Here is a 27,048-nt window from a genome sequence, read left to right as displayed (position 1 = left end):
TTCCTTGAGCCCCAAACTGTGTTCCTTTCGAATGAGGTAGTCACAGAGTGGGTTACATACTCTCCATCATCAAAGCCTAGAATCTTTAGAACACAAGCTTGTCTCACAAAAAGCCTGGTGTCTCTGTTGCCACCACAACCTGAAACTAGCGAGTTAGAAACCACATAGAGCCTTATGACATGCTGTAGGAGTCCTTCCAAAGGACCCGTCACATTTTCTTGTAAGTTTCATGCAGACAGCTAAGCTAGAAACTAATCTGGTTGAGAAAACTTAAAAAGTCTTCATTTTTCCTTCCTTCTTTACCTTTATACTCAAAAGGGTCTAATGTGTTGCGTCTAGGAAGATTTAATGCATAGATGTTCTTTTTTTTAAAAATAAATTTTCTTGCCCTGGCTGGTTTTGCTCAGTGGTTAGAGCGTTGGCCTGCAGTTCGGAGAGACCCGGGTTGGGTGTCCGCTAAGGGCATGTACCTCAGTTGTAGTTTGTCCCCAGCCCTGGTTGGTCGTGCAGGTGCAGCCACTCGATGTGTCCCCTTCATGTCAATGTTTCTCTCTCTCTCTCTTCCTCTCTCTCCCTCCCACTCTATCTGAACAAAAAATGGAAAAATGTCCTCGGGTGAGAATAAAAAAAAAAAATTTTTTTTAAATAAAATAAAATTTTCTTTATTGATTTGAGAGAGAGAAGAAGGGAGAGGGAGAGAGATAAAGACATCAATGGAAGAGAACATCGATTGGCCGCCTCCTGCATGCCCCCCCACTGGGAATCGGGCCCACAACCTGAACATGTGCCCTGACCAGTAATTGAACCAGCAACCTCTTGGTGCGTGGGTCGTTGCTCAACCACTGAGCCACGCTAGCCAGACCATAGATGCTCTCTTAATTTAAAGAAGTCTACACAAGAATGTGTTGTTTTTTTGACAGCAGGCAGGTTTTCAAAATTATTTCATAACTATTTGGGGTTACTACCTACAGAGGCTTTAAAATCATATTTTCTGTCCTCTTCCCCTTTTTGTTCGTAGTTGTAAAATCTTTTCTCCATGTCTAATCTATGAAACTATGCAGTCACTGTATGCATGCTTCTTTCTACTGATTGTCAACATTGAACCCAGCTGGTGCCTTAGTGTGTTGGACAATGATTGGACTTCAGTTTGCGAAGATGAAAGCTAAAGATTTATTTTTATATCAATCAACTTGGGAGCTTACATGTCGTCACATTTATTACAGTCCAAATACCGTTTTATTTTTAGGTAGCGACTTCTGGAGCATTAGTGTAAGCCCAGGATGGTTCCAGTCCTCATGTTTAAGTCCACATTAAATCTGGTAGTATTTTAGTCCCACTGCTGGTCAAAAACTGTTGCTCCATGTGATCATACTAGCTTTAATTTAGTCACGTGAGACACTTTAAGGTTCTGGGTCTCACATTTGCTTTGTTTTTCTTTGGAGCTTTACTGGAAACCAAACACTATTGCGTACGAGCTGCAGAAGCAGGAGGGGAAGTTGGCAAGAATGAACTGCTTTCTGTTTGGTCTGTCAGAGGCAGCTGACCTTTTGGAAGGAAATCGCTGCTCTTTGCTTCTTCCTGTAACTGCAGCCGGTAAAAGAACATAGACACAGAAGCCATTATCCTGGCTGATGTCTTGGGGCAGACGCTGTTGGTTAAGAGGTGGGAGTTTTTCAGTGCACCTGCTGTATGTTGTAGAAACATTCGCTCACGTTCATGGTGCTAAATTGTGTGTAGATATCCCAGTAGATATATAGCAAAAAACTGTTTCCAGAAAAAGTAGTTTGTTTTAGCAAAAGTAAGTGTATTTGATTGCAAAGTGCCAGTGTTAATGCTGTGGTAAATGTTACTTTATGCACAGTTTTAATTCATCTTGATGTTAAATGTCCTGATGTCACTATTATTTCTTACCCTGGATAACCTTTTTTCACCAAGAAGCCAAACATTTTGACTTTCTAAGACATGGTGAGTCTTTATTTAAATAGCATTTCATCTCAGAATTATTAGCTTCTTAGCACCTGCTACCCATTGTTGGACCTGCCTTTTCTGCAGGATTTGTTGTATTTAAGCACAGTGAGTATTATACCCCACACATTGGCTTTATCCTCAGCTGCAGCCAGTTGGGCTTCACAAATGGAACGACATCCAATGAGCAAATAAAGGAACTAGCTGACCAGGCATTTCTCTCTTAAAAGACACAATTCTAGTTTTCCATTTATTTTAACCAAAACTTAGGCTCATTTTCTATTTTTGAAAGGATTTACATTCAAATAACTGTCTTTTAGCAAAAATGAAGTAGATTGTGATTATGGTCAATGCAGAGAATGCAGCTATCTGAAAAAGGGGGACAAATACAGGATATACAGTACTCTATTCTCTTTTTTGGTACGTGCCCCTAGCAAGAACCAAACTCGGGACTCTCTGGTCCACAGGCCGACGCTCCAACTGCTGAGCCAAACCGGCCAGGGCCAGTACTTTGTTCTTCTGCACTTAGTTTGGGTTTGGTGGGTAGCTGTGCCATCCCAGTGTAGTGTGGTCTGTCTCCCAGGTTTGCTGTTGATAGTGAAGATCATGGAGTGAGTGCTGGTGTTGATGCACAGAAAAGTGGGAAGCATAACCTGGGAAGAATGACCTCAGGGCTTCCTTAGCAACATTGCCCTACAGTGCTGCCTTTCTGTTCTTGGAAACTGGCCCAGTCTGTTCAACCTTCCTGAGGTAGTAAAGAATCCAAGAGGGAATACAGACCTTGCTGTGACCTTAAGTATAGGTTCTGAGCACAAAATAAGTTGATGTCAACAAAACAGTTCTGTTGGCCTTTGAGTAGGAGCAAATTTGGGAACCAATGGCTAAGGCTTTCTGGAATCTGATCCTGTAACTATAGCCTTCCTGGAGGCCTTGAATTGTTACCCTGAAACTGTCAAGGGTCTTTTCATATGCCAGTTGTGTTCAGGTGTGTCATTAGGGGTATGGGCAGCGTAGTTCTGAAAAAGTATAAAATGGGTAGAGAGACAAACCTTCACTAGAAATTCTGAGATGGACATAGAAATTTTCCACAGCAGCCAGAAATCATTTCTTCCTTTTCCACAATGCAGATGGCCAGTACTCGTGGACTACAGAAAGTTGTTTTAGTTATCTGGAAAATGGTAGTGATGTAGCTTCTTCCCAAAAGGGTGTTCAAATTGCTAAATGGATTTCAACACAGAATGAAAATGCACATTCATCCAAGCTGTGAGCTACTGTGGCAGGAGGGGGCCCGACCTGTAGGACAGCATCCTACCGGCTGTAGTAGTCTGAGAGGTCCCAATGTCTATGTACTGCCAGTTTTCAGATGAGAGTCAAGCCTCTACTATCATTGCTTTTGTTTTACTATTTGATATTTTTACTTTTAATTTTGATTTTGAAAAAATTTTAAATTACTGAAAAGTTGAAAGAATAAAACAGTGAACACTCATATATACTTTGCCTGGACTGACCAATTGTTAACAGTTGTTACATCTAGGTAACAACTCCCTCTCACTCTCTCCTTTGAAAGTAAGTTACAGACGTCATGACCTTACCCTTAAATACATGAGTATGTATCTACCAAGAACAAGGTGGTTCTATATAACCTCAATGCCATTATCAGTCTCAAGAACTGCAACATTGATACAATAATATCCAATATATAGGCCATGTTAAAATTTAATTTAAAAGTTTTTAATTGTACCAGTAATGTCCTTTAGTGCTGTGGTGTGTGTGTTTAATTATATTCTAGGTAGTTATCATATTTTTAATCTCATTTAATCTAGAACAGTTCCACATTTTTCTGTCTTTCACATGAGTCTCGCAATTTGCATTTGTCTGACTGTTTCTTCATGAGTAGAGGTAAACATTTAGTTTGTGTGTTCTTTTCAGAGTATCGCATGTAGAGGCATAAAATGTCAGTTTGTCCCCTGGTTGGGGATGTTTGATTACTTAGTTAAGGTGTTGTCCGCCAGCTTTTTCCACTGAAAATATACATATTTCCTTTTGTGAATAAGAAGTAATATGTGAGGTAAAACTTTGATATTGTGTGAATATCCTGTTCTCCAAGTATCACCTAATGGTTTTAGCAGCTATGATGATCCTTGTCTGAGTCTACTCTGTTTATATTTGAGATTGTGTGTGTTGGGCCAAGATATATTTAGGTGACAGGTTTAAGTATATGATAACCTACTGATTAAAACTTGATCGTTAGCCCAGCCAGTGTGGCTCAGTGGATTGAGCTTCGTCCCATGGACAGAGAGGTCTCAGTTCAATTCCCGGTCAGGGCACATGCCCAGGTTGCAGGCTTGATCCTTGGTAGGCGGCGTGCAGGAGGCAGGCAATTGATGTTATCTCCCTCACAATGATGTTTCTTTCTATCTCTCCTTTCCTCTCTCTCTCAAAAATCAGTAAAAACATTTTTTGAAACAAATTGATCTTTAGCCCTGGCCAGTTTGGTTCAGCAGTTGAGCGTCGGTCTGCAGACCAGAGAGTCCCAGGTTCGGTTCCTGCTAGGGGCACGTACCACCATTTAGCAAATGGCTGCCCTTCCTTCTCCCTCCCCTCATTCTCTCTTCTTCCCAAAATAATATGTAATGATTTGTCTGTGACGTAAAGATTTATGACTGATTGTCTTCCCAGAATATTATCATCTCTATGTTGCCTGGGCAAATTTTTCCTTGTTTATGTCTTTGTGAGCCAAATACTTTTATTCTTTCTGTTCTCATCCCATCTGTTTAATAATCTGATTTTGCTAGAGAACTGCCTTCCTGATTGCATATAAAGTAGTGTTTAGAAATTTTTTTTAAGGAGCAGATGGCTCTGGTATTGACCTACTTCTACATGGGAAAGTTTTACTATAGCCTTCTTACTTGACATTAGGCCAATTTTAATATGAACAAAGTCTTAATCCTTTATGACTGCTAGTCAGTATTCCAAGTTCCTACTACTGGGTAACCAACACCATTTAATACATGTAATCATTGATATTAACACAACCAGTGAACTTGCTGTTTAGATTCTCTCCAAAGTCCTTTAGTCTTTAAATGGTGCTGATATGATGAACAGTTTTGAATTCTGGTTCCTTGCCTTACACTTTTCAGATAAGAAGCAATGTTTATATACCTTCTGTTTCATATGCCAACTAGCCCAAGCCTTTGCTCAAATCAAAGCTTTGCAGTATTAGGTTTCTTATTCTAATCTCTTATTCTTTTTCTTTCTTTAAATTATAAAATATAGCAGTCAGGCTGGTGTGACTCAGTGGTTGAGCATCGACTCGTGCACCAAGAGGTCGCCAGTTCAATTCCCGGTCGGGGCACATGTCCAGGTTGTGGGCCCAATCCCCAGTGTGGGGCATGTGGAAGGTGGCCAGTTGATGTTCTCTCTCATCAATGTTTCTGTCTCTCTCTCCCTCTCACTTCCTCTCTCTCTAAAATCAAAAAAGGGAGAAAAAAATAGAAACATATTTAAAAAATAAATAAATAATAAAATATAGCAAACATACAGAAAAATACAAAAAATAGTATGACCAACCACTGCAAGTCCTCAAGACAAAGGGAGCATGGTAGAGGGAGAGGGGTACAGGCTCTGGGGCCAGACTGCCCACATCCAGCCCAGATGGTGGCCCTCAGTATTGGGACCTGGAGCAAATACTTCACCTCCAAAAGAAACCTGTACCCATTAAAAGTCACTCCTGCCCTGGCCAGTTTGGCTCAGTGGTTAGAGCGTTGGCCTGCGGTCCAGAGAGACCCAGGTTCAGTTCCCGCTAAGGGCATGTACCTCAGTTGCAGTTTGTCCCCGGCCCTGGTTGGGTCATGTGGGTGGTGGCCACTCGATGTGTCCCTTTCACGTCGATGCTTCTCTCTCTCTCTCTCCCTCCCACTCTATCTGAACATAAAATGGAAAAATGTCCTTGGTGAGGATTAAAAAAAAAAAAGTCACTCCCTATTACCCCAGCCCTTGGCAACCACCAATGTACTTTGTCCCTAAGGGTTTTCCTATTCTGGATATTTCATTTAAATGGAATTTGCAATATGTGGCCTTTTATGTCTGGCTTCTTTCACTTAGCGTAATGTTTTCAAAGTTCATTCATGTTGTAGCATGTATCAGTACTTTATTCCTTTTTATGTCTGAATGATATTCCATTTTATTCATTTTATGTTTCCATTTATATCCACATTACTCATTCATCTGTTGATGGACATTTGGGTTGTTTCTACTTTTTGGCTGTTATGAATAATGCTGCTATGAACATTTATGTACAAGTTTTTGTGGACATGTGTTTTCAGTTCTCTTAGGCATATGTTTGGGAGTGGAACTGTTGGGTCACGTTGATATTCCATGTTTAACCTTTTGAAGAATTGCAAGATTGCTTTCCAAAGCTGTTACACCATTTTACAATCCTGTAGAATTTGCTGAGTCTCAATTCTCTCATCTATAAAGTGGGGATAATAATAATTCCTTCTGCCTAGGGTTTGTTTTGTTTTTGTGGTACATGCCCCTAGCGGGAACCGAACCCGGGACTCTCTGGTCTGCATGCAGGCCAACGCTCAACCGCTGAGCCAAACTGGTCAGGGCATGTTAGGATTAAATGAGTAGATCATGGAAGCACTTATGGTCATAAATAATATAGTAAGTGCTCAGTAAATGACAGATCTGGTGGTGGATAATAACACTAATAAATGTTATTTTAATTCATTTTTCAATCCTATTTCTGAAATTATTTACTAGATGAATCAAAATATTTGTTGCTAATAATTCATACTTTAATTGGTAGGAGTCAGATTGTCCTTAGAAGGAATAGGTTTTTGTTTGTTTTCTGTTTTGTTTTTTGGAGTTTAGTATACAGTAGGTCGTTTCATTCAACATTGTTTTATTATAACATTTATGAGAAATCCCATAGGAACTTAGCTCTTGTTTATATCATTAGCCTATAGTAAAATTGGTTTCATTATACATCGTTTTGCTTGAAGTCGCAGACCTATCGATGACATTAAGTGAGGACTTGCTGTACTTAGGGCAGGCTTGCCCCTGTTAACATCCCCTTCACAATTCTTAGTTCTCGCATTCAGAGGTGAGAGGAGAGCAGTCAGTCCTCCTAGTGCCTTTCCATCACCCTTCCATGGCTTCTCATTGATAGAAGTTTTTGTGCCAGTGTTATTGATTAAAAATTGGGAACACAGTACCATCTTTTAAAAGGAAGGTAAAGTTTGCACTGCAGGACATTAGTTAAGGAAAAAGAGAGCCCTGGCTGGTTTGGCTCAGCGATTAGAGCATCGGCTGGTGGACCAAAAAGTCCCGGGTTTGATTCCGGCCAAGGGTACGTACCTCGGTTTTGGTTTGTCCCCGGCCCCAGTTGGGATCGGGTCGTGTGGGAGGCAATCAGTCGATGTGTCTCTCTCACATCAGTGTTTCTCTCTCTCTCTCTCTTCCTCCCCCTCTCCCTTACGCTCTATATGAAGATAAACAGAAAAATATCCTCAGGTGAGGATTAAAACCAGAGGTGGGGGGAGTAAGAGGTGTTTGTGGATGATTAACTTTGGAAAGGTATGGTTGATTGAAGTGAGTTAGAATTGGAGGTGGGGCGAAGGAAGCCACCTTTGTAAGTTGAACAATGTAAAAGTCAGAATGATATTGAGCACTTACTATGAGCCAGCCACTGTCTTAAACATTTACACATGTTAACTCATTCTTACAACCACCCCCTGAGGAACAGAAGTTTTAATATTTCTGTTTTACAGATAAGAAAACTGAGGCAGTCCTGGCCGGTTTGGCTCAACGGTTAGAGCGTCAGCCTGAGGTCCAGAGAGACCCGGGTTTGGTTCCCGCTAAGGGCACGTACCTTGGTTGCAGTTTGTCCCTGGTCCTGGTTGGGTCGTGTAGGTGGCAACCACTCGATGTGTCCCTTTCATGCTGATGTTTCTCTCTCTCTCTCCCTCCCACTCTATCTGAACAAAATATCGAAAAATGTCCTCGGGTGAGGATAAAAAAAAAAAAAAGAAAACTGAGGCAGAGAGGTTTAAGAGGTTAAATCTTTTGCAGAACTCTATTTAGGTGAGTCTGCCATTATGTCCAGACTTTAACCCTATTTTAGAGACTGGAATGGGATGGGATGGGAAGGGATGGGATGGAGTGGTGGTGGTTGTGGTGGGGTGGAGGATAGAAATTATAAAATGTTTTAAATTATACACATTAATCCAGCAAACCAAATCTCTGCACATATTTTATTTTTAAATATGTTTTTTTTAATTGATTTTTTAGCCCTTGATTTTTTGTCCCTTTCATGTCAATGTTTCTCTCTCTCTCTCTTTTCCTCTATCTCCCTCCCACTCTAGCTGAACAAAAAATGGAAAAATCTCCTAGAGTGAGGATAAAAAAAAAAAATTTTGATATTTTAAAGAGAGAGGAAAGGAGAGGGAGAGAGAGAGATAGATACATCGATGAGAGGGAAACATCAATCAGTTGCCTCCTGCACAACCCCCACTGGGGATTGAGTCTGCAACACAGGCATGTGCCCCAACCAGGAATCGAACCATTGACCTCTTGGTCCATGTAGTGATATGCTCAATTAACTCAGCCACACTGGAGGGCTCTGCACATATTTTAAACTCCCACACCACCCCAACCCCAAGCTAGAATTCATTCATTCAGTTGGCCTATTTGTATTGGGATCCTTCTATTGTCATGTATTCCATCTTCTCTTCCCCCAAAGTTTAGCTGTGGCATGACTTTGGCCACAGTGTTCTAGAAGTCTTTAGAGAAAGTCATATTTCTCTTTACAGAGGTTTATGTTTTACTTTTAAAAGGAAAAGCATCTAGCCCTGGCCGGTTTGGCTCAGCGGTTGGAGCATTGGCCTGCGATCCGGAGAGACCGAGATTCGGTTCCCGCTAAGGGCACGTACCTCGGTTGCAGTTTGTCCCCGGCCCTGGTTGGGTCATGTGGGTGGCAACCACTTGATGTGTCCCTTTCACATCGATGTTTCTCTCTCTCTCTCCCTCCCACTCTATCTGAACAAAATATCGAAAAAATGTCCTCCGGTGAGGATTTAAAAAAAAAAGGGAAAGCATTTAATTAAAAGGTATTTATTATTGAGACAAAATGATCCCTAAATCCCAGCCACTCATATAATTTATTTATGTTAGTGGACATTTTTATGTTTTTCAGTAAGTCTGTTCATTATGAACTATTAAACTTTGAAAGCTTTTTAAACAAGTGCCTGAGGGTCCACTTTATTTGGGACTCCTAAGACACATCCAGATGTATAATGTCAATGTAGATGCCTTACACTTTCAGAAAGTGCAATATTCTGTATCCAAAACTGTTTTGGGGTTGTTTGGAATGCTTATGAGCACTCAGTGCAACTAAGTAACGTTCAGATGGTTCTCATCTTAGGCTAAAAATAAGATTGTGAATCCATTTCCCAGTCTTTAGAGAAGCCCCTGTGATGATTTACCAAAGATACAAACCACTTCCCTTGTCAGAACATCATGCGTTGAAGAGGGAGCTGCCAGTAAATAAGCAGAAGAGAGTGTGTGTTGAGGACGGGGGGGGGGGGGGGGGGGGCAGCCACTGCATGTGTGGAGTGGCATTCGGTGGCAGGAGACAGACTGGTGAGAAAGGGCAGAGAATCAGCTTATACCAGGTGGAAGTGTAGCCTAATAATGGGTGTGAAGAATTTTGACATGTATGAAGAAAAGCACTACTTAGAGTCTAGGTTTTATTGATACAGTTGGGGAAAGTGGTGGGTTTTTTCCCCTAAACCACTTATTTTAAATTGTTGCATGATAATCTTGGTAAGTCATCTCATATTCCATGCATATATAATTTTAGCTAAAAAGTAAAAATTATTCTGTATTATTTAGTGTTCTTTTATTTTATATATTTTACTACTCATAGGCAAAACCTACTTTCCAGCTCTATCAAAGCATTTTCATATTAAAGTGGAATCAGTACATTGTATTTATCAAAATAAGGTGGTTACAACCTTATATTTCCCAGCTATTATTCTTCAAGTGGCATTTTTTTTTTCTTTTATCCTCACCTGAGGACATTTTTCCATTTTTTGTTCAGTTAGAGTGGGAGGGAGGGAGAGGAAGAGAGAGAGAGAGAACCGTGAAAGGGACACACCAAGTGGCTGCCACCCACAAGACCAACCAGGGCCGGGGACAAACTGCAACCAAGGTACATGCCCTTAGCGGGAACCAAACCCGGGTCTTTCTGTACCACAGGCCGACACTCTAACTGCTGAGCCAAACCGGCCAGGGCTCAAGTGGCATTTTAGAAAACAACTGTTATGACATGTTCATATTTATTTACTTTTTTTTTTTTATCCTCACCCAAGGACATCTTTAGATATTTGTTCAGATAGAGTAGGAGGGGGAGAGAGAGAGAGAAACATTGATGTGAAAGGGACACATCAAGTGGCTGCCACCCACACGACCCAACCAGGGCCGAGGACAAACTGCAATCGAGGTACATGCCCTTAGCGGGAACCAAACCCAGGTCTCTCCAGACCACAGGCCAACGCTCTAACCACTGAGCCAAACCGGCCAGGGCATACACTTTCATATTTAGAGCTACAAAAATATTCTGACAGCCCTGGCCGGTTTGGCTCAGCGGTTAGAGCGTTGGCCTGCAGTCCTGAGAGACCCAGGTTCGGTTCCCGCTAAGGGCGCGTACCTCGGTTGCAGTTTGTCCCCGGCCCTGGTCGGTTGTGCAGGTGGCAGCCACTCGATGTGTCCCTTTCACGTCGATGTTTCTCTCTCTCTCTCTGTTCCTCTCTCTCCCTCCCACTCTACCTGAACAAAAAATGGAAAAATGTCCTCGGGTGAGGATAAAAAAAAAATATTCTGACAAATGCTACAAGCTGAGCATTCCACTATTTGATAAAAACCAAGAACTGATATAAAACACAGGACAAAATAAATAATGTGACATTTATATAGTACCCCTACATGCATAGCATATCATTGTATTGTAGTCTTTCTTAAAATAGTAACAGACATGTAAAATATTTGGTATGTATTTATCACTCAGTGAATGTTTATTGATTACTTACTGTGTCAAGCCACTGTGCTAGGCACTGGGGACACAGTTGTGAATAAATGTGCTCCCTTCTCTTACTGTTCTTAAGCGCTCGGTGGGGAAGACAGACAAAAACAAAAAGGAAAAATGACAAATTGTGGTATGTGTTATTAAGGAATAAATAGACCATTGTAAATATAGACTCACCCAAAAGATAAAATCATTCAGATTATAAAACCTGTTTCAATTTCTTGCCTGGGTATTTAATACTGCTATCTTGTTCTGTAATAACTTTGAAAAGAGCTTATAGACTTGACCAAATTGTGTGTATGCATTTATTTATGCAACAGAAGCATTTACTGATTGCCGATGTGTCAGGTGCTATTCTAGGCCCAAGAGAAGGAGCAGTGAACAAAACAAAGTCATTGTGTCTGTGGTGACTTCACCCTAGTAGGGAGACAGTACACAAATATGTGATAAATGTCAGGAAGTGGTCAATGATGTGAAGAAAAATAAAGGAGACTGAGGATAGTGACCAGAATACTATTTTACTTGGGTGGACTAAGGAGAGAAGTGTTTTCCCACAATTTTCCTTCTTTTGTCTCTTGGATCAATTCAGTTAATGAATGCAGGAAACAAAATAGCTTTTCTCTCTGTTCGTATCTTTCACATAGTCACTAAGAGAACTATGGAGAGGTCTTCCTTCTTTCCAGTTCCTTACCACTAAAAGAGGTTAATACCTACATTCTTTTTTTTTTTTTTTTCCTTATTGATTTTTAGAAGGAGAGGAAGTGAGAGGGAGCGAGAGCTAGAAACATCGATAAGAGAGAACATTGATTGGCCATCTCCTGCATGCTCTCCACTGGGATCAGGCCCACAACCTGGATATATGCCCTGACCGAGAATCAAACCAGTGACCTATTGGTGCATGAGTCGATGCTCAGCCACTGAGCCACACCAGCTGGACTTTAAATATGTTTTTATTGATTTTTTTCTTTTTTCTTTTGTTTAGAGAGAGAGAGAGAGAGACATCAGTGTGAGAAACATGGATCAGCTGCCTCCTGCTCGCCCCCTACTGGGGATCAAGCCTGAGACCTGGGCATGTGCCCTGACTGGGAATGGAACTGGGACCTCTCAATCCATGGGATGACGCTCAACCCACTGACCCACACCAGCCAGGCAATACCTGCATTCTTGTCTTCATTCTTTTCTCATTCTTCCATACATGTAAATCCCTGAGCACCTTCATCCAGCCACCCATCCATACCTTTACCTTTCATCCAAAAAACATGCTTTGGTATCTATTTCAAGTTTCCAAAATCTTGGGATATGATTTATTTGATTAAAAATTACATTGTACAATTAAATGTCTTCCAGATGTTTGATTATAACGTATAGATCTTCTATCTAAGTCTTTCTCCTAGTAAACTCTTAGCCATTGAAATGTGCTTAGTGATCCCAGCCTTCATGCCCCAAAGCCCTAAATAAAATTGTACACTGCTCAAGTGTTCTATAGCATTGCACAAGTCTAAAATAGGTAACTGGCACCCACCCCACACCTCACTCTTGGCTAACTGACTGGTCCATAAATAGCTCAGTGTTACAAGATCGGACAACGACATCTAGCAGAGATGGGATGTTTGTTTCCTGACACACACATGTAGTCTCTGGTATTCAACACAATCAAGGTCTAATTCATTAGACCCTAGCTCTAACATAGCCCCTGGGAGAATTGTGCAAATCAATAGCCAAACTGTTTGGGATGGGATTCAAGATAGCCCTACCTTATACCAAATTCTACAAATTTGGTATAAGTTATTTGGTATAAGATCAGTGTTTGAGCAAGATTTAGTTTTGGTCCCTTCTGTGTACATGAGAGTAAAGTTGCCGCTGCAATCAGGTTAAACCCAGAGAGTTTCTGCCAAATGAATTAACAATCCTCAGGTGGGTCTGAGACGGCATCTCGGTAGTTTTATAAAACCGTTTTTCTGAAATCAAGAGCATGTTTCAAAAACCTACCCATTATTGGAATAGAATGGTTCTTGTTTCTGACTCTTAGCTGGAATGTATTGTTTTTATGTCGGAAAGATTTTTAAAGGCTATAATTTAACAGAACATTGCTTCATAAATTCCTTAGCAATAACTCAGAAGGTGAACCTTGGGGTGTTTTTCCAGATAAATCTGTGCCCTTTGTGTGCAAAGCATTGTTGCTTAGGTAACTAGTGATAATACTTAGGGTTCAGTCCTTGCTATTCTCACTTTTCTTTTTTTTTACTGGGTCTTTTTCAAAATGGCAGTATGTTTATTGTATTTCTTAAAAGTCAAAATACCAAATCTAAAACAAGTGATTTTTAAAAAATCCCCATGCTAATTATATATCATTGCTGTTCATATGCTGCTTACTGTTGCTTCAAGTTTGGAACAAAAGTAAAGAAAGTATCTATGGCATCAAAACTATAGGCAGTTCTTTCCCTAATGCTAGGTTTGTACTTTTGCTTATATAGGACTTCAGTTCATTTTATAGTCAGAGCTTTATGGACCCGGTTATATAGCTTTCCATGGCCACACTGAACATCTGTCTACATTTTGAAAACATTTTAAAGCTAAAACTCAGTTCAGGAACCCCGATCTTCAGGCTGTCCAAAAGGGCTTAAGAAGCATTTATCTTTAGCTTTTATAACTGTATGAATATTTGCCCTGGCTGGTTTTGCTCAGTGGTTAGAGCGTCGGCCTGCGGTCCAGAGAGACCTGGGTTCGGTTCCTGCTAAGGGCATGTGCCTCGGTTGTAGTTTGTCCCCGGCCCCAGTCATGCAGGTGGCAGCCACTCGATGTGTCCCTTTCACGTCGATGTTTCTCTCTCTCTCTCTCTCTCTCTCTCTCTCTCTCTCACTCTCCCCCCCTCTCTCCCTCCCACTCTATCTGAACAAAAAATGGAAAAATGTCCTCAGGTGAGAACTAAAAAAATAAATAATAACTGTATGAATATTTACTCTAGTGGCTTTAAAAGAGGGGGAAAAAAACAAAAACAAAACACCTGAACTACCAATTGTTTGTTTAGCAGACTGTCAACATGGCTGTGTGGATCCAGGCCCAGCAGCTGCAAGGAGATGCCCTCCATCAGATGCAGGCTCTGTACGGCCAGCATTTCCCCATCGAGGTGCGCCATTACCTCTCCCAGTGGATTGAAAGCCAGCCTTGGTAAGTGAACAAACCTTTTTCCATCCTGCTTCGTGAAGCAAAGCACAAGCACAGTCAAGTTTGGAAAGATAACATGACAGAGACTCTAAAACTTGTACGTTTAAAAAAAAATTGTGGCTCATGAAATGTTATTTAACACCATCTGAGATTTTAGGAAGGTGGAATAACTCTTGGGATTTTAAAAATAGGATATCTTCTCCTTAATAGTAAATTCTGGCTAAAACCATTCAAGCATTGCAGCTAGTAAAAAACAATTAACAAATTTTTGAGTGCCTATAGGGTGCCTAGCAGAGTCATATGTGGTAGAGTTCATATGAAAAAATTAAAACCATGGTATGCATAGAATTTAGTGCTGAATGGGGCAGATGACATATGTCTATTCACATAATTTAGTAAAATGTTTTTTTTGTTGTTTTTTTTAATCATCACCCGAGGACATTTTTCCATTTTTTGTTCAGATAGAGTGGGAGGGAGAGAGAGGGAGAGAGAGAGAAACATCGACGTGAAAGGGACACATCCAGTGGCTGCCACCCGCATGACCAGGGCCGGGGACAAACTGCAACCAAGGTACACGCCCTTAGCGGAACCGAACCCCGCTCTCTCTGGACCACAGGCTGATGCTTTAACCGTTGAGCCAAACCGTCCAGGGCAGTAAAATGTATTGTTAACAAATTTAACAATGGAGACATTGGTGTTTTTAAATGTATATGTAATTTATATATGTATACGCATAAAAACAAAGACAATACAACAAAATATTAACAATAATTGTATCTTGGTGGAGGACTTAACAAGCGTGGTTTTTTAAAATTATTTTTCATATTATTCTTCATATATTCAGGGGGAAACTTGTTTTTAAATTCTTTTAGAGTTAGTACAATGCAGTAAACTAATAATATAGCTTTTTTTTTTAAATCCTTACCCAAGGATCTTTTTTTTTTCTTCCATTTATCTTCAGGTAGAGTGGGGGGGAGGAAAAGAGAGAGAGAGAGAGAGAAAGGAACATCAATGTAAGAGAGACAAATAAATTGGTTGCCTCCCATATGACCCCAACCAGGGCCGGGGACCGAATTGAAACCGAGGTACATGCCCTTGACCAGAATTGAACCCTCGACTACCTGGGTCCATGGGCTGACGCTCTAACCACTGAGCAAATGGCCAGAGCTAACAAAGCTTTTGAACTGACATTATTATATGCTAGACAGCAGGATGTGCACCGCTCTGTTCTGGGCCTGGAACATGTTGGTTGGTTACCAGTGTGTCAGTCTGATCTGACATATTCATCCTACACTTCAGGCCTCCACCATTGTGGGTGGGGTGTCCTCTGACAGAGCCCGGAAGAGAGCAGCCTTTACACTATCATTTGAGGAGGGCTGGATGCCTGGCAATAACATTGCCTTGGAATAATTGCAATTGTGTATTAGTAGCAAGTTTCTCTCCAGAAACCAGAGAGCACCAGGAAGGCAATTTTCTAGGCAATTAAAAAAATCTCAGCCTCAGGTAATTAAGTGAGAAAAAGAAGAGCGAAATGCGAGCACATCAACTGCATCTTGTCTAGTGCTTTTCCATTTCCTCTTCTGTTTGAATGATTTTGGAGAGCTCAGAAAAACATTAATAGGAAGTTTCTGTTTATTTAAATTTTCATTTAATGGAGTTTCTATGTCATCTTCTTACAGAACGAATATTAAAAGACTTGTGTTGATTTTAAAGGAAACCTGAATTTTATTTCATTTAAAAAAAATTTTTTTAGCCCTGGCTGGTTTGGCTCACTGGTTAGAGCGTCGGCCTGCGGTCCAGAGAGACCCGGGTTCGGTTCCCGTTAAGGGCACGTACCTCAGTTGCAGTTTGTCCCCGGCCCTGGTTGGTCGTGCGGGTGGCAGCCACTCGATGTGTCCTTTCACGTAGATGTTTCTCTCTCTCTCTCTTTCCCTCTCCCTCCCTCCCACTCTATCTGAACAACAACAACAAAAAAATGGAAAAATGTCCTCGGGTGAGGATAAAAAAAAAAATTTTTTTTAATTACACTGACATACAATATTATATTAGTTTCAGGTGTACAACATAGTTATTAGACAATTATTTAACTTATGAAGCGATCACCTTGATAACTTTAGAATTTTCCTTATTTTTGGTTTTCTTAAGAATATAAATATTTTAATTTTAAAATCTTTAGTTTTTATGTTTATGCTAAGAAAATCTTTTGTGGGGAGCAGGGGGGCAGAGAATTAAGAACAAGAACCAGAACTTGCCTTCCCTGAGTTTTGCTCTGAGACTGGGCCTTCTCAAGAATGGCTTCTTCAGATAAGCATTCCTGCCAGCCGAGGCAAGGGTGCACGCTGGGCCACTGCTCAGCCCTTCCTTCCAGGCTTTTATTTAATATATACTTTATTTAGTCCATAGAGCTTTCTCTGCTGCCTTCTCCAGGTGCAGATTTGAGCATGTTATTTGACGAAGTCCGTTATCAGTGTTTGGTATACCTGTTTGTGCCTCTATTTGAAATTAGTTGCTAACTGACTTCATGGGGTTAGAGATGACAGCGCTTTTTAGTGACCACCAAATCTCTTATTTGGCTTCAGACCTGGGCAGCAGTAACTGAATGTTATTTCAGTCTAATGGGTGTTTGGTTTCTTCAGTGAGCTGAGTAATTTAGTACTGCCAAATAGCAATTGTTGCCTAAGTTGTTTTAAAAGAGAGTTGGGGAGGGGGGTTAAGAATGAGGGAAGGAGAGAGGGAGGAGGGGAGAGAGACCATCAACCATTAAATGTCTCTGAGTTAATACAAAGTCCATAGAATGGTTTCTCTGGTTCACTGGAAGAGTTAGTGTTGCCTACAGGTCCCAAATCTGCAACTTGTGTAAATACTTGTAGGAATATTCTGTCTCAATAAATCTTTTCCAAGGCTTCTTAGAAATAGCAATAAGTGTTGTTTTACCTGTCTTAAGAAAATACTCTACGTGAAATTAGCAACATATAGAACTAGTCAAGGGTAGAAAAAAAAGTAGAACATTCTTGACATTGTGACCCTTACACCCTTGAAGGGGTAACTATAAATAGGAAATTATCAGAGTCCTTATTTCCTTCAGTGTACACCAAGCACTTTCCCTTTCCCTTCATTCCTAGCAGATAGCTTAAGCACCAGAGCAAGTCTGTAGGAGGAAGGAGAAAGGGCAGTGCTTTGTAAAAAAGAAAATATACTACTATGTGGTCCACTGAGGTCGTTAGAGGGTTAGGAATAGATTTATGGGGGCAGCTAGTCGATTTGAGTTGAACTCTTCTAAAATTTGCAGTGAATATTATGCAGAAATCACTTTAGCCAAAGAAAAGGTGTGGTGTGTTGAGGCTGCATTTGTATAGGCTTATGTGCATGTATGTATACATATGTATGTAATTTTTTTCCCCTAGGGACTCAATAGATCTTGATAATCCACAGGAGAACATTAAGGCCACCCAGCTCCTGGAGGGCCTGGTGCAGGAGCTGCAGAAGAAGGCGGAGCACCAAGTGGGGGAAGATGGGTTCTTACTGAAGATCAAGCTGGGGCACTATGCCACGCAGCTCCAGGTGGGTGTGAGCTCTGGTCACAGTTGTCTTCCCTAAGAGGAGCGCTTTCTTTATTTAGTACTTCCTCTAGAGATGTCTTTCTCTTATTCAACCCAATGTTGTTGAGTTACATGTTTATTTTCATGGTGGTGGCTTTTTTTAAACTTTGTATTTGAAAATAATTTCAAATTTACAAAAAGTTACGTCATTGATACAAAGACCCCCTATCTGTGCCCAGATTCACTCACTTTTAACATTTGCTTTATCATATGCTCTCTACATACACATATTTTTTTGTCACTTGAGAGTAAGCAGCACATGTCCCTTCGCCCTAAGTACTTCATTGTCCACTTCCTGAGAATATGAACCTTCTCTTCCAGCTATCATCCAGTTATCACCTTCAGTACATTTTACATTGATAGAACACTTCTAGGTAACTTCATGTCTATATTTCCAGTTTTCCAAATCACTTACTGCCCTTTGGGGCATTTCCCCTGCAGTCCAGGACCACTTATTGTGCCTAGTTGCCATGTCTCTGATTTCCTTTCATCTGGAACTGTTTCTCAACCTTTCTTTGTCTTCTGTTACATTGACATTCTAAAATAACTTAGCTGCTCTACTTTTTAAAGATAAAATGTATCTCATTTTGGGTTTGTGTGGAGTTTCCTAATGATGAGATTCAGGTTACGCAACCCTGATCAGAATGTTCAGTGTTGTTGTCCTTCTCACGGTGTCACATCTGGAGACGCACAGCGTCCATCTCCCCTCGTTGGTGGAGTGATCTTGATTGCCCATCAAGGGGGTGTCCAGTTTCTCCTCAATGTGGCCCTTTTGAAATTTATTTATCCTGTGTCCAAGAATGATGCCCTAGTAGTTTAGGCAAATTAGTATGCAAAAAATGAAATGATCTTACCTTCTTACTGTAGTTGGGTTTTTTTTACAATGTGCTTTTCTTGTACCCCATGGATACTGGAGGAGCAACACATTCATGCTTACATTATCATGTCTCTAGGGGTCTCCTCCAAGGTGGGGTTAGGCCCATAGTATGGAGGGGAACAAAGTGACGTCTGCTCTTGGATTCTTCCAGAACACGTATGACCGCTGCCCCATGGAGCTAGTCCGCTGCATCCGGCACATTCTGTACAATGAACAGAGGCTGGTCCGAGAAGCCAACAATGTGAGTGCCCCATGGGTATGGGGAGAGGAGTTGGGAAATCCCTTCTTGCCCACTCAGTTTTGTCATAGTGATTCGGAGTGCATCTGTTGGTGTCTCTATAAACAGAGCTTTGTCCCAAGGGGCACAAAAGAAGTAGAAGACTGTTCTCTGATCTTAACGGATTTACAACCTTGATGAGATTGCAACCACAAAACAATGTGAACAAGTGTGAAATAGTCCAACCCCAAGTGAATAATTTTTTATTAAAGTTGTGTTTATGTTTAGGTGAGAAGGAATGGATCAGACCAGGTCACTTAAATGTCTGGATCCACAAAGCCCTTGTTGATTCCTCTCTGTAACTCCCCTTTGGCGTCTCGAAGGTGCCACCTGTGAGAGGTTCACCTTATTCCCTCTTCCCTCAGTCACAAGAAGGCTTTGAATGAGAACAAAGACAACATGTGTTCACCTAGCCTGTTCCCCACTCTGTCCCCAGCACCTAACACAGCCCATGGCATTGGATCAGTGAAAGAATGTGGAATGAGGGGTCATCACCATTAGTAGGAAAACCCAGGTAACTCCTGGGATGTGTCGAGTCCTAGTATCTCTGAAGGGAATTAGATGGACTGTGTTTGGGATGCTCTGGTGGAGGCCAGAACTGCAGCGGAAATTCCTACTATATTTTACAAAGATGCCATGGTCTGCCTGTTTTTCCTCTTTTCTACAGCAGTTCTCACAAATGACATTTGCAATTCCCATGACTCAAAATTAGGCTTTTGGGGTTCCAGCCCAGTTATAGCTAACATTGGCTCTTCCTTGCCATTAAGGCCTGAGGTTTTCTTCCATCCTCACTGCCCAGCTCACTGCTGCCTGACTCTCCTCCTGATCTGTGTCCAGGGTACCTCTCCAGCTGGAAGTCTTGCTGACATCATGTCCCAGAAACACCTTCAGATCAACCAGACATTTGAGGAGCTGCGACTGGTCACACAGGACACTGAGAATGAACTGAAGAAGCTGCAGCAGACTCAAGAGTATTTCATCATCCAGTATCAAGAGAGCCTGAGGATCCAGGGTGAGGCTGGCAGTGAGGGCTCGAAAGAAGCTCAGGTCGAATCAGGAGAGAACCAGTTACCTTCCCTGGAGTAGCAGGGAATCATTTGTATTGAAGACAGTACTGGGAAGATGAGGCTTAGGAAGGGGGAAGACAGACTTGCCTTTAGAGAGCATGGATTTCGTTCAGGGATCCCATCCTCAGGGAGGCCCTGGTCTGCTGGGGAAGACATTTCCTCTTGTAGGAAGGAGCTCCCAGTTTGGTATGCAGGACACAGACAGCAGTTTTGTATTTTACTCTCTAAGTAGGGCCAGCGTAAGGGCTGAGGGCTGTGTTTCTGCTAACAAACTTTTAATGTTCTGTACGGTATTTCAGAGAGGCTATCTAGGGGCAGAGCACTTGAATGCCCATCAGTTGCCCTTAGACAAAGACTCCCCTTCCTGGTGGAAATCCTACCCAATACTTTGGGTACAGAGAACTTCAGTCAGTCCTGAGGCTATGAAGACTCAACAGCACCCTCTATTGTCCATGTGGGAGTCTGGCAATGTGACTTAATAGTTTCCTCTCCCTGCCTACATGCCCAGCTCAGTCCCAGAGAAGCCTTACTCCACCAAGCCATTCAAATACTCATGCTGTGTGCTCTTCCAATGCCGGGTATGTGGGCTCCATCCTATAACTATATTGATATTATTTATTAACTCTGTCTTTCCACTAGAATATAAATTCTTTGAGAAGGGACTGTGCTTTATATCTCAGTACCGCGAGGCCAGCACATTGCCTGAATCACCGTAGGTGTTGAGTAAATGTTGGTGGGATGATTCTACATGTCTTTCTCCGGTCTGATTCCACACCAGACTGACCCCAGAGAAAAGACTGCCCACTTCCCAGATGAGGGAACAGGAGAGCCAAGCTATTAGTTCTACCCAAGGCCTTGGACTGGTTTTCATGTTGATGACCCTATTCTGGGGTTTTCTGTTTCCTATGTACGGGTTTGAGTTTGGATTCTGGTTTGGGTTTGTACCCATCGTGCAATGTCAGTTTCGTCTCATTTATCAGGTTCACCCATCAGAAGCACAGACTATTGATCTGTTTGTGAAGGGAAGGCTCGGCTCCCTCCAGTGGAGCAGACAGTTGCCCCACTTCTGGCATCCTTCCCAGAAACTTCTGCGAACTTCCAGAAGCCTAAGTGGGTCACTTGTGTAGAGAGGCAGGACCCAGGGCGGCAGGATTCCTGGGGTGGCCATCCCGACTACTCTGCTGTGTTCCCTGCTGGACAGTGCTCTTCCTGCTCAGCGCTCTTCCCTGCAGTGAGACTGGAGCCATAGTTCTGAATTCCCTTCTCGTTCTGGCTCTTCCTGGCTGTCTGGAGCTGCTCTGGTCTGTCCCAGCTTGTGCGACCATGGGGTGGGGCCTAGGTCAGTGTGACATGGCCCTCAGAGGCCTGCCAGGAACTTGACCAAGACATGCTGATGCTCACACTTGACTCAGCCTGAGCAAGGACACTGGGATGTTCAAAAAGGCGATTGGCACCGCATAATTACCCCGGTGTTTGGGAGAGTGGTTCCCTTGGAGGGAGTATGGGATTGCAAGCTGGGGAGGGTGGACAGGTGGCTTTGGCTGCAATGTTTGATTTCTTAAGCCGGTTATAAATTCACAGGTGTTTTATTTTCTGTTTTGTTTTATATAATTCCTTCTACCTTCTCTAAGTCTTAAATATTTCATAACAGATATTTTAAAAAGTGGTAATGAGGCCTTACTGACTCCCTATTTCTGCCATTGATGAGTTTCCTAAAGCTAATATGAAGAGAGCTGTCTCCTTTTCCTGAGAGAATCTTAAACTTTATTTATTCATGCATTCATTTATTCATTCATTCATTCATTTATTTATTTATAATTCTCACCTGAGGATATGCTTAGAGACCAGAAGGGAGGAGGGAGAGAGGGAGGGAGGGAGTGAGAGAGAGAAGCATCAATGCGAGAGAGAAACATTGATCGGTCACCTTCCAGAGGTGTCCCAACCTGGGATTGAACCCACAACCCAGCTATGTGCTCTGAACAGAATTCAAATCGGCACCATCAGCAGCCTTTGGGTGCACGGGACGATGCTCCATCACCAGAGCCGCTCCAACCTGGGCGAGAATCTTTCTGCTTTTGTGTGGCCTGGGTGTGAGTGTGTGTGTGTGTGTCTCTCTCTCTTCCATCTCTTCTCTTCCTGTTGGTCAGCTGAGCTCACAGCGACCCAACCCGGACAAACTTGTTAGGCACCTTCCAGCAGGCAGAGACTCCTCCTTCCCTGAGGAGAGGCTGCTGGGCTCTGGGAGGCAGCACAGCGCCGAGGCTGCGTGTGAGGCCGGGGCTGAGAGCTGCTTGCCTCTGTCACCCTTCAGTCCTGTCCTGTACCCGTGAAGCAACAAGGACTGACTCTCACTGAGAGCGTCCACGTGCCAGGCAGCCTCTGAGCATTTTCCATATCATCCCTTTTGAATCCCACAGCAACCCTCAGAGGCAGGAAACAGAATTCTCCCATTTTGCACATGGGGAGACTGAGGCACAGGCGAGGGAAGTGATTTGCCCATGTCCACTCAGCTAGCAAATGGCCAGGGCCAACTTCAAACTAGGCAGTGAGGCTCCAAGCTGGACCCCATGTTCCTAGGGTGGCAGGATCCTCCCCAGCTGTGCCCACAGCTTTGTCCCCCCAGTCTCTAGAGAGGGCTTCGAGTTGGGGGGCCAGGAGTGAAGCTGGCTCATCTCTGGTGCCCTTGGGTGCCAGAGCCCTGACTTGCCATTGGTCAGTCATGTGACCTGGAGAGTCTTGTCTGCAGAACAGGTGGGTGTGGTTTCTGTGGGTTTCCTACTGGAAGCTGGAGCTCATGGTCATGGGTGTCCTGTCCCCTCCTCTAGCTCAGTTTGCCCAGCTGGCCCAGCTGAACCCCCAGGAGCGTCTGAGCCGGGAGACAGCCCTGCAGCAGAAGCAGGTGTCCCTGGAGACCTGGCTGCAGCGAGAGGCCCAGACGCTGCAGCAGTACCGTGTGGTGAGTGGGGTCTGTGTCCCTCTCCTCGGGGGGTGGGGGGTGGGGGGTGGGATCCACATCCAAGAGAGAAAGAGAGCCAGGACGAGAGCAGGACCCAGGGGAGCAGGAGGCCTGTGAGCACAGCAGGTCGGGGAGGGGGCCCTGCCCCCTGAGAGAGGCCCTGCAGGGCTGTGCTCTGGGAGCCCAGAAGGGCCTGCTGTCCCCCTCCCTCAGGAGCTGGCCGAGAAGCACCAGAAGACCCTGCAGCTGCTGCGGAAGCAGCAGACCATCATTCTGGATGATGAGCTGATCCAGTGGAAGAGGCGGCAGCAGCTGGCTGGGAATGGAGGGCCCCCCGAGGGCAGCCTGGACGTGCTGCAGTCCTGGTAATGGGGAGGGGGAGGCAGGCAGGGGCAGGCACGGAGGTGGGCAGGGGCTCAGGGTGGTGCTACCCGCTGCTTATTCTGCTCCTGTGTTTCCATGTGCCGCCGGCTCGCTCTGTCCTGTGACAGGCCCATTTCACCAGTGGTCTGGTTCCTGACACGGACTTTGGTGCCACCAATCATGTCCCCTCCCTGGGGAGGGAATCCCTGTGTTGGGGCCGAGGGCCGGTGTGCAGAGTGATGCTGGGGCTGGTTGGGTCCAAACCCGGGTCATGCCTCTGTGTGTGCCTGTCCCTGGAAGGCAGGGTGCTCTGCTCTGCTCTGCTCAATGGACAGGAGCGGTGGCTAAAAGCCTTCCTGGGTGAGGTTGGAGCTGGCTCTTGGGGGGCTCAGCCAGACTGGGGGCCTTGACACTTCTGGCCTGGCGATGGGGTGAAGCCGCTGTCCTTCCCTTTGGCTCGGGGCTCGTGTGCAGGTGTGAGAAGTTGGCGGAGATCATCTGGCAGAACCGGCAGCAGATCCGCAGAGCTGAGCACCTCTGCCAGCAGCTGCCCATCCCCGGCCCCGTGGAGGAGATGCTGGCTGAGGTCAATGCCACCATCACGGACATCATCTCAGCCCTGGTGACCAGGTGATTGCTGCCTCTCGGCCGCGCCCAGTCCCGCATGTAGTGGCATGGCGGTGGCAAAGGGGTGCTTTGCAGATGGGGGGCTCTCGCTTGAATCCTTGTCTCTCTCTGCCTCACACCCCATCCTCTCTGTCCCCAGTCGCTATGGCCGCTTGGCGTTGACCTTTCCTCGTTTCTCAGTGAATGCTACATGGGCTGCCCTTCGTCCTGCAGCCGTGCCAGCTGCCCAGTTCATTTCACTGCCTCCCTCCCGCCATCCCCACAACTCTCAGTGGCCTCCCTGGAGCGGGCTCTCTGCCACGTGCTCTTCCTTTGCCTGCTGAGCCCTGTGCGAGGCATCCTCCCCACATGGAGGACAGGAGCCCTGTCCCCTGAGGCAGCGTCTCGTCACTGTGTCCCTGCAGCACGTTCATCATTGAGAAGCAGCCCCCTCAGGTCCTGAAGACTCAGACCAAGTTTGCAGCCACCGTGCGCCTGCTGGTGGGTGGGAAGCTGAACGTGCACATGAACCCGCCCCAGGTGAAGGCCACCATCATCAGTGAGCAGCAGGCCAAGTCGCTGCTCAAGAACGAGAACACCCGCAAGTACGTGTGTCCTTCCTTGTGTCTGCCCCTTTCCTCGAGTCCTTGCAATGGGAAGAAGTGATCCTCCGAGGAAGCTTTCTGGGCTCGGCTGTTCCTGTGTAGGAGTCTGTTAGCCCTCCTGGCCTCTTCTGGCTCTCAGAGGAAGAATATGAGGAGGTTTTCTGTGACGATAGTAGGATATGGTTTCTCTCGGTAGGAATACATTTAGGAAAACTTTTGTATATTTCATGTGTATTTATTTCTTGTATATTTTATGGAGTATTTCCTCTAAATGATGTAAGTTTTTGTTTATTGATTTTAATCCTCACCCGAGGTTATTTTTTCCATTTATCTTTAGATAGAGTGGAGGGGAGGGAGGAAAGGAGGGAGAAAGAGAGAGAGAGAGACATTGATGTGAGAGAGACACCTCAACAGATTGCCTCCCCCACGACCCCAGCCAGCACCGGGGACAAATCGCAACTGAGGTACATGCCCTTGGCCAGAGTCAAACCCACAACTCGTTGGTTCACAGGCCAATGCTCTAACCACTGACCCAAACTGGCCAGGGCATGATGTAAGCTTTTAAATGCGTTGTGTAGTTCCTCTTCCCTCAAGCTATATTTCTACCCCATGTGAGCTGAGATGCTACATGATTTCAGAGTTGTGTCTCTCTCTGATTTGCAGTGATTACAGTGGCGAGATCTTGAACAACTGCTGTGTGATGGAATATCACCAGGCCACAGGCACGCTCAGTGCCCACTTCAGAAACATGGTGAGGATGGAGGGGGAGGAAGAACAAATTTTCTCTAGTTGCCTGAGGACTTTGTCACTTTAATTTTCTTCTTTGCAGTCCCTGAAACGAATTAAGAGGTCTGACCGTCGTGGAGCAGAGTCGGTGACTGAAGAAAAGTTTACAATTCTGTTTGAATCACAGTTCAGCGTTGGTGGGAATGAGCTGGTTTTCCAAGTCAAGGTAAAGCCCTCCCTCAGCAATGTGTGTGTGTGCGCACACACCGCGTACATGTGTGAGTACTTTATATCAAAGAAGAATTGTTTTGGTCGCATAGTATCCTCTCTTTGGTTATTGATGAAGAGAAAGTTAAGAGACCTCACCCTTAGCACTGTGTCTCTTAGCCCTTAAGAAGGAACAAAAAATAATGAACTGAAATAGTTGGAGATATAGGCAGAAAACGAATCAGGAGAAACGTCACTCAGGATGAATCTGAATTACAGTTGTAGTACGTTGTAGACATTTGTTACATGTTCCCCACCCCCGAAATGTGTCCATACCCTTTTCTCTCTTGTTCTCCATGTAACTTAGAGAATTTACTTCGTCCTTCAGAAATACCTAATAAAATCTCTTTTAATATATCTAAAATGTCTAAGATTGTGCCAGTGTGGGGAAGTCATATTATTCCCGGAGCCGTTCACTCTCTGTGTTCCAGGGTGACATTTACTGTAACATGAAGAAAGAACGAACATGTTGTGATTGAAAAAAAAGAAGAGCAGGGGAAGAATGTGGGGCTTGTGGGCGCTCAGCCTTTCTCCTGTGTCTTTGTAGACTCTGTCCCTCCCGGTGGTGGTGATTGTCCACGGCAGCCAGGACAACAATGCGACAGCCACTGTTCTCTGGGACAATGCTTTTGCAGAATCTGTGAGTGGATTCCTTCGGCCTGCGGGTCTCAAGATCTTGTTGCTGGTGTCATGAATCTCTTTCATGTGTTATCCCCCAAAAGAGCATAAACAAAAATGCTGTTTTCCTTGGTGGCAGACAGAATAGAGTGTATGTAGAAAATGGAAAGAGGATGAGCTTGAAGTTAGGCCACAGTTTCAGTTCAAATTCCACCACACCCTCACCCTGTGACTATGGTAAATTCACTTTCCCTCTCCTAGCTTAAGTCCCCTCAGTGTCTGCAACATGGGGATAATAATGCTCCATAGTATTGTTAGGAAGGTAAATTAGATCCCGTACAAAATGCTGGCCATATACTCTGTACTCAGTAAATACTGTTTTGAATCCTTGGGTGAAACCATAAGTGGAAATTGGGACTCGAGGTTCCGTCCAGAGGTTAGACCTCTCAGGAGGTTACTTTAGCTTAGCAGTTACTTACTGTCATCTTCCTTCCAGTAAATGAGGGTGACCTTTAATTTTTCAAATTTTAGAATCTGTGATTCATCCCAGGTCTCTCATAAAGAATGAGATGCTTTGTCTAAGGGTAAAAATATGCTTTTCTGGATTTATGCACCCAAATGCTATCTGAATACCACTAGTGTGCGGCTTGATGAGCATTCTCAAAATACTTCAGTAGGAATAGTTCTGCGTGTTGCAAGTCTCCAGTAGAGATTAGTCCATAGAAGCATGACTACAGGGTTAGGGTTGTTATTTGAGTCATAGAAGTGCGTTCTTCTCTAATGTGGATGGTCATACATTCTCAATAGTTTTCTTTAGACAACAATATTTTTGCTGCAGAGGTTGAGATTTTTATCAGAAATTCTAC

General features: G+C 43.8%; 1 protein-coding gene across 12 annotated transcripts in view; it reads left to right on the top strand.

The window, feature by feature from the left end:
* Positions 1-27,048, top strand: part of STAT5B (signal transducer and activator of transcription 5B) — a 63,179-nt gene that overhangs the window by 21,742 nt on the left and 14,389 nt on the right. For 4 of the 12 annotated variants that reach the window (XM_036268899.1, XM_036268900.1, XM_036268903.1 and 1 more), the window contains 11 exons: positions 14,088-14,224; positions 17,626-17,782; positions 18,849-18,938; positions 19,812-19,986; positions 22,867-22,997; positions 23,211-23,362; positions 23,835-23,990; positions 24,392-24,571; positions 25,235-25,322; positions 25,401-25,523; positions 26,112-26,204. In XM_036268899.1, coding sequence (XP_036124792.1) covers positions 14,097-14,224; positions 17,626-17,782; positions 18,849-18,938; positions 19,812-19,986; positions 22,867-22,997; positions 23,211-23,362; positions 23,835-23,990; positions 24,392-24,571; positions 25,235-25,322; positions 25,401-25,523; positions 26,112-26,204 — 1,473 coding nt within the window. In that variant the 5' untranslated portion in view covers positions 14,088-14,096. Of the gene's footprint in view, positions 1-1,122; positions 1,663-14,084; positions 14,225-17,625; positions 17,783-18,848; positions 18,939-19,811; positions 19,987-22,866; positions 22,998-23,210; positions 23,363-23,834; positions 23,991-24,391; positions 24,572-25,234; positions 25,323-25,400; positions 25,524-26,111; positions 26,205-27,048 lie in introns of those variants that run through there. The other 8 variants (XM_036268897.1, XM_036268898.1, XM_036268907.1 and 5 more) reach the window with 6 other exon arrangements.

The sequence above is a fragment of the Molossus molossus genome, unplaced genomic scaffold (assembly GCF_014108415.1).
Source record: "Molossus molossus isolate mMolMol1 unplaced genomic scaffold, mMolMol1.p scaffold_m16_p_19, whole genome shotgun sequence".
Classification (NCBI taxonomy): domain Eukaryota; kingdom Metazoa; phylum Chordata; class Mammalia; order Chiroptera; family Molossidae; genus Molossus; species Molossus molossus.
The sequence above is the reverse complement of the archived record's forward strand: the minus strand, read 5'-3'. Positions and strand labels throughout refer to the sequence as shown.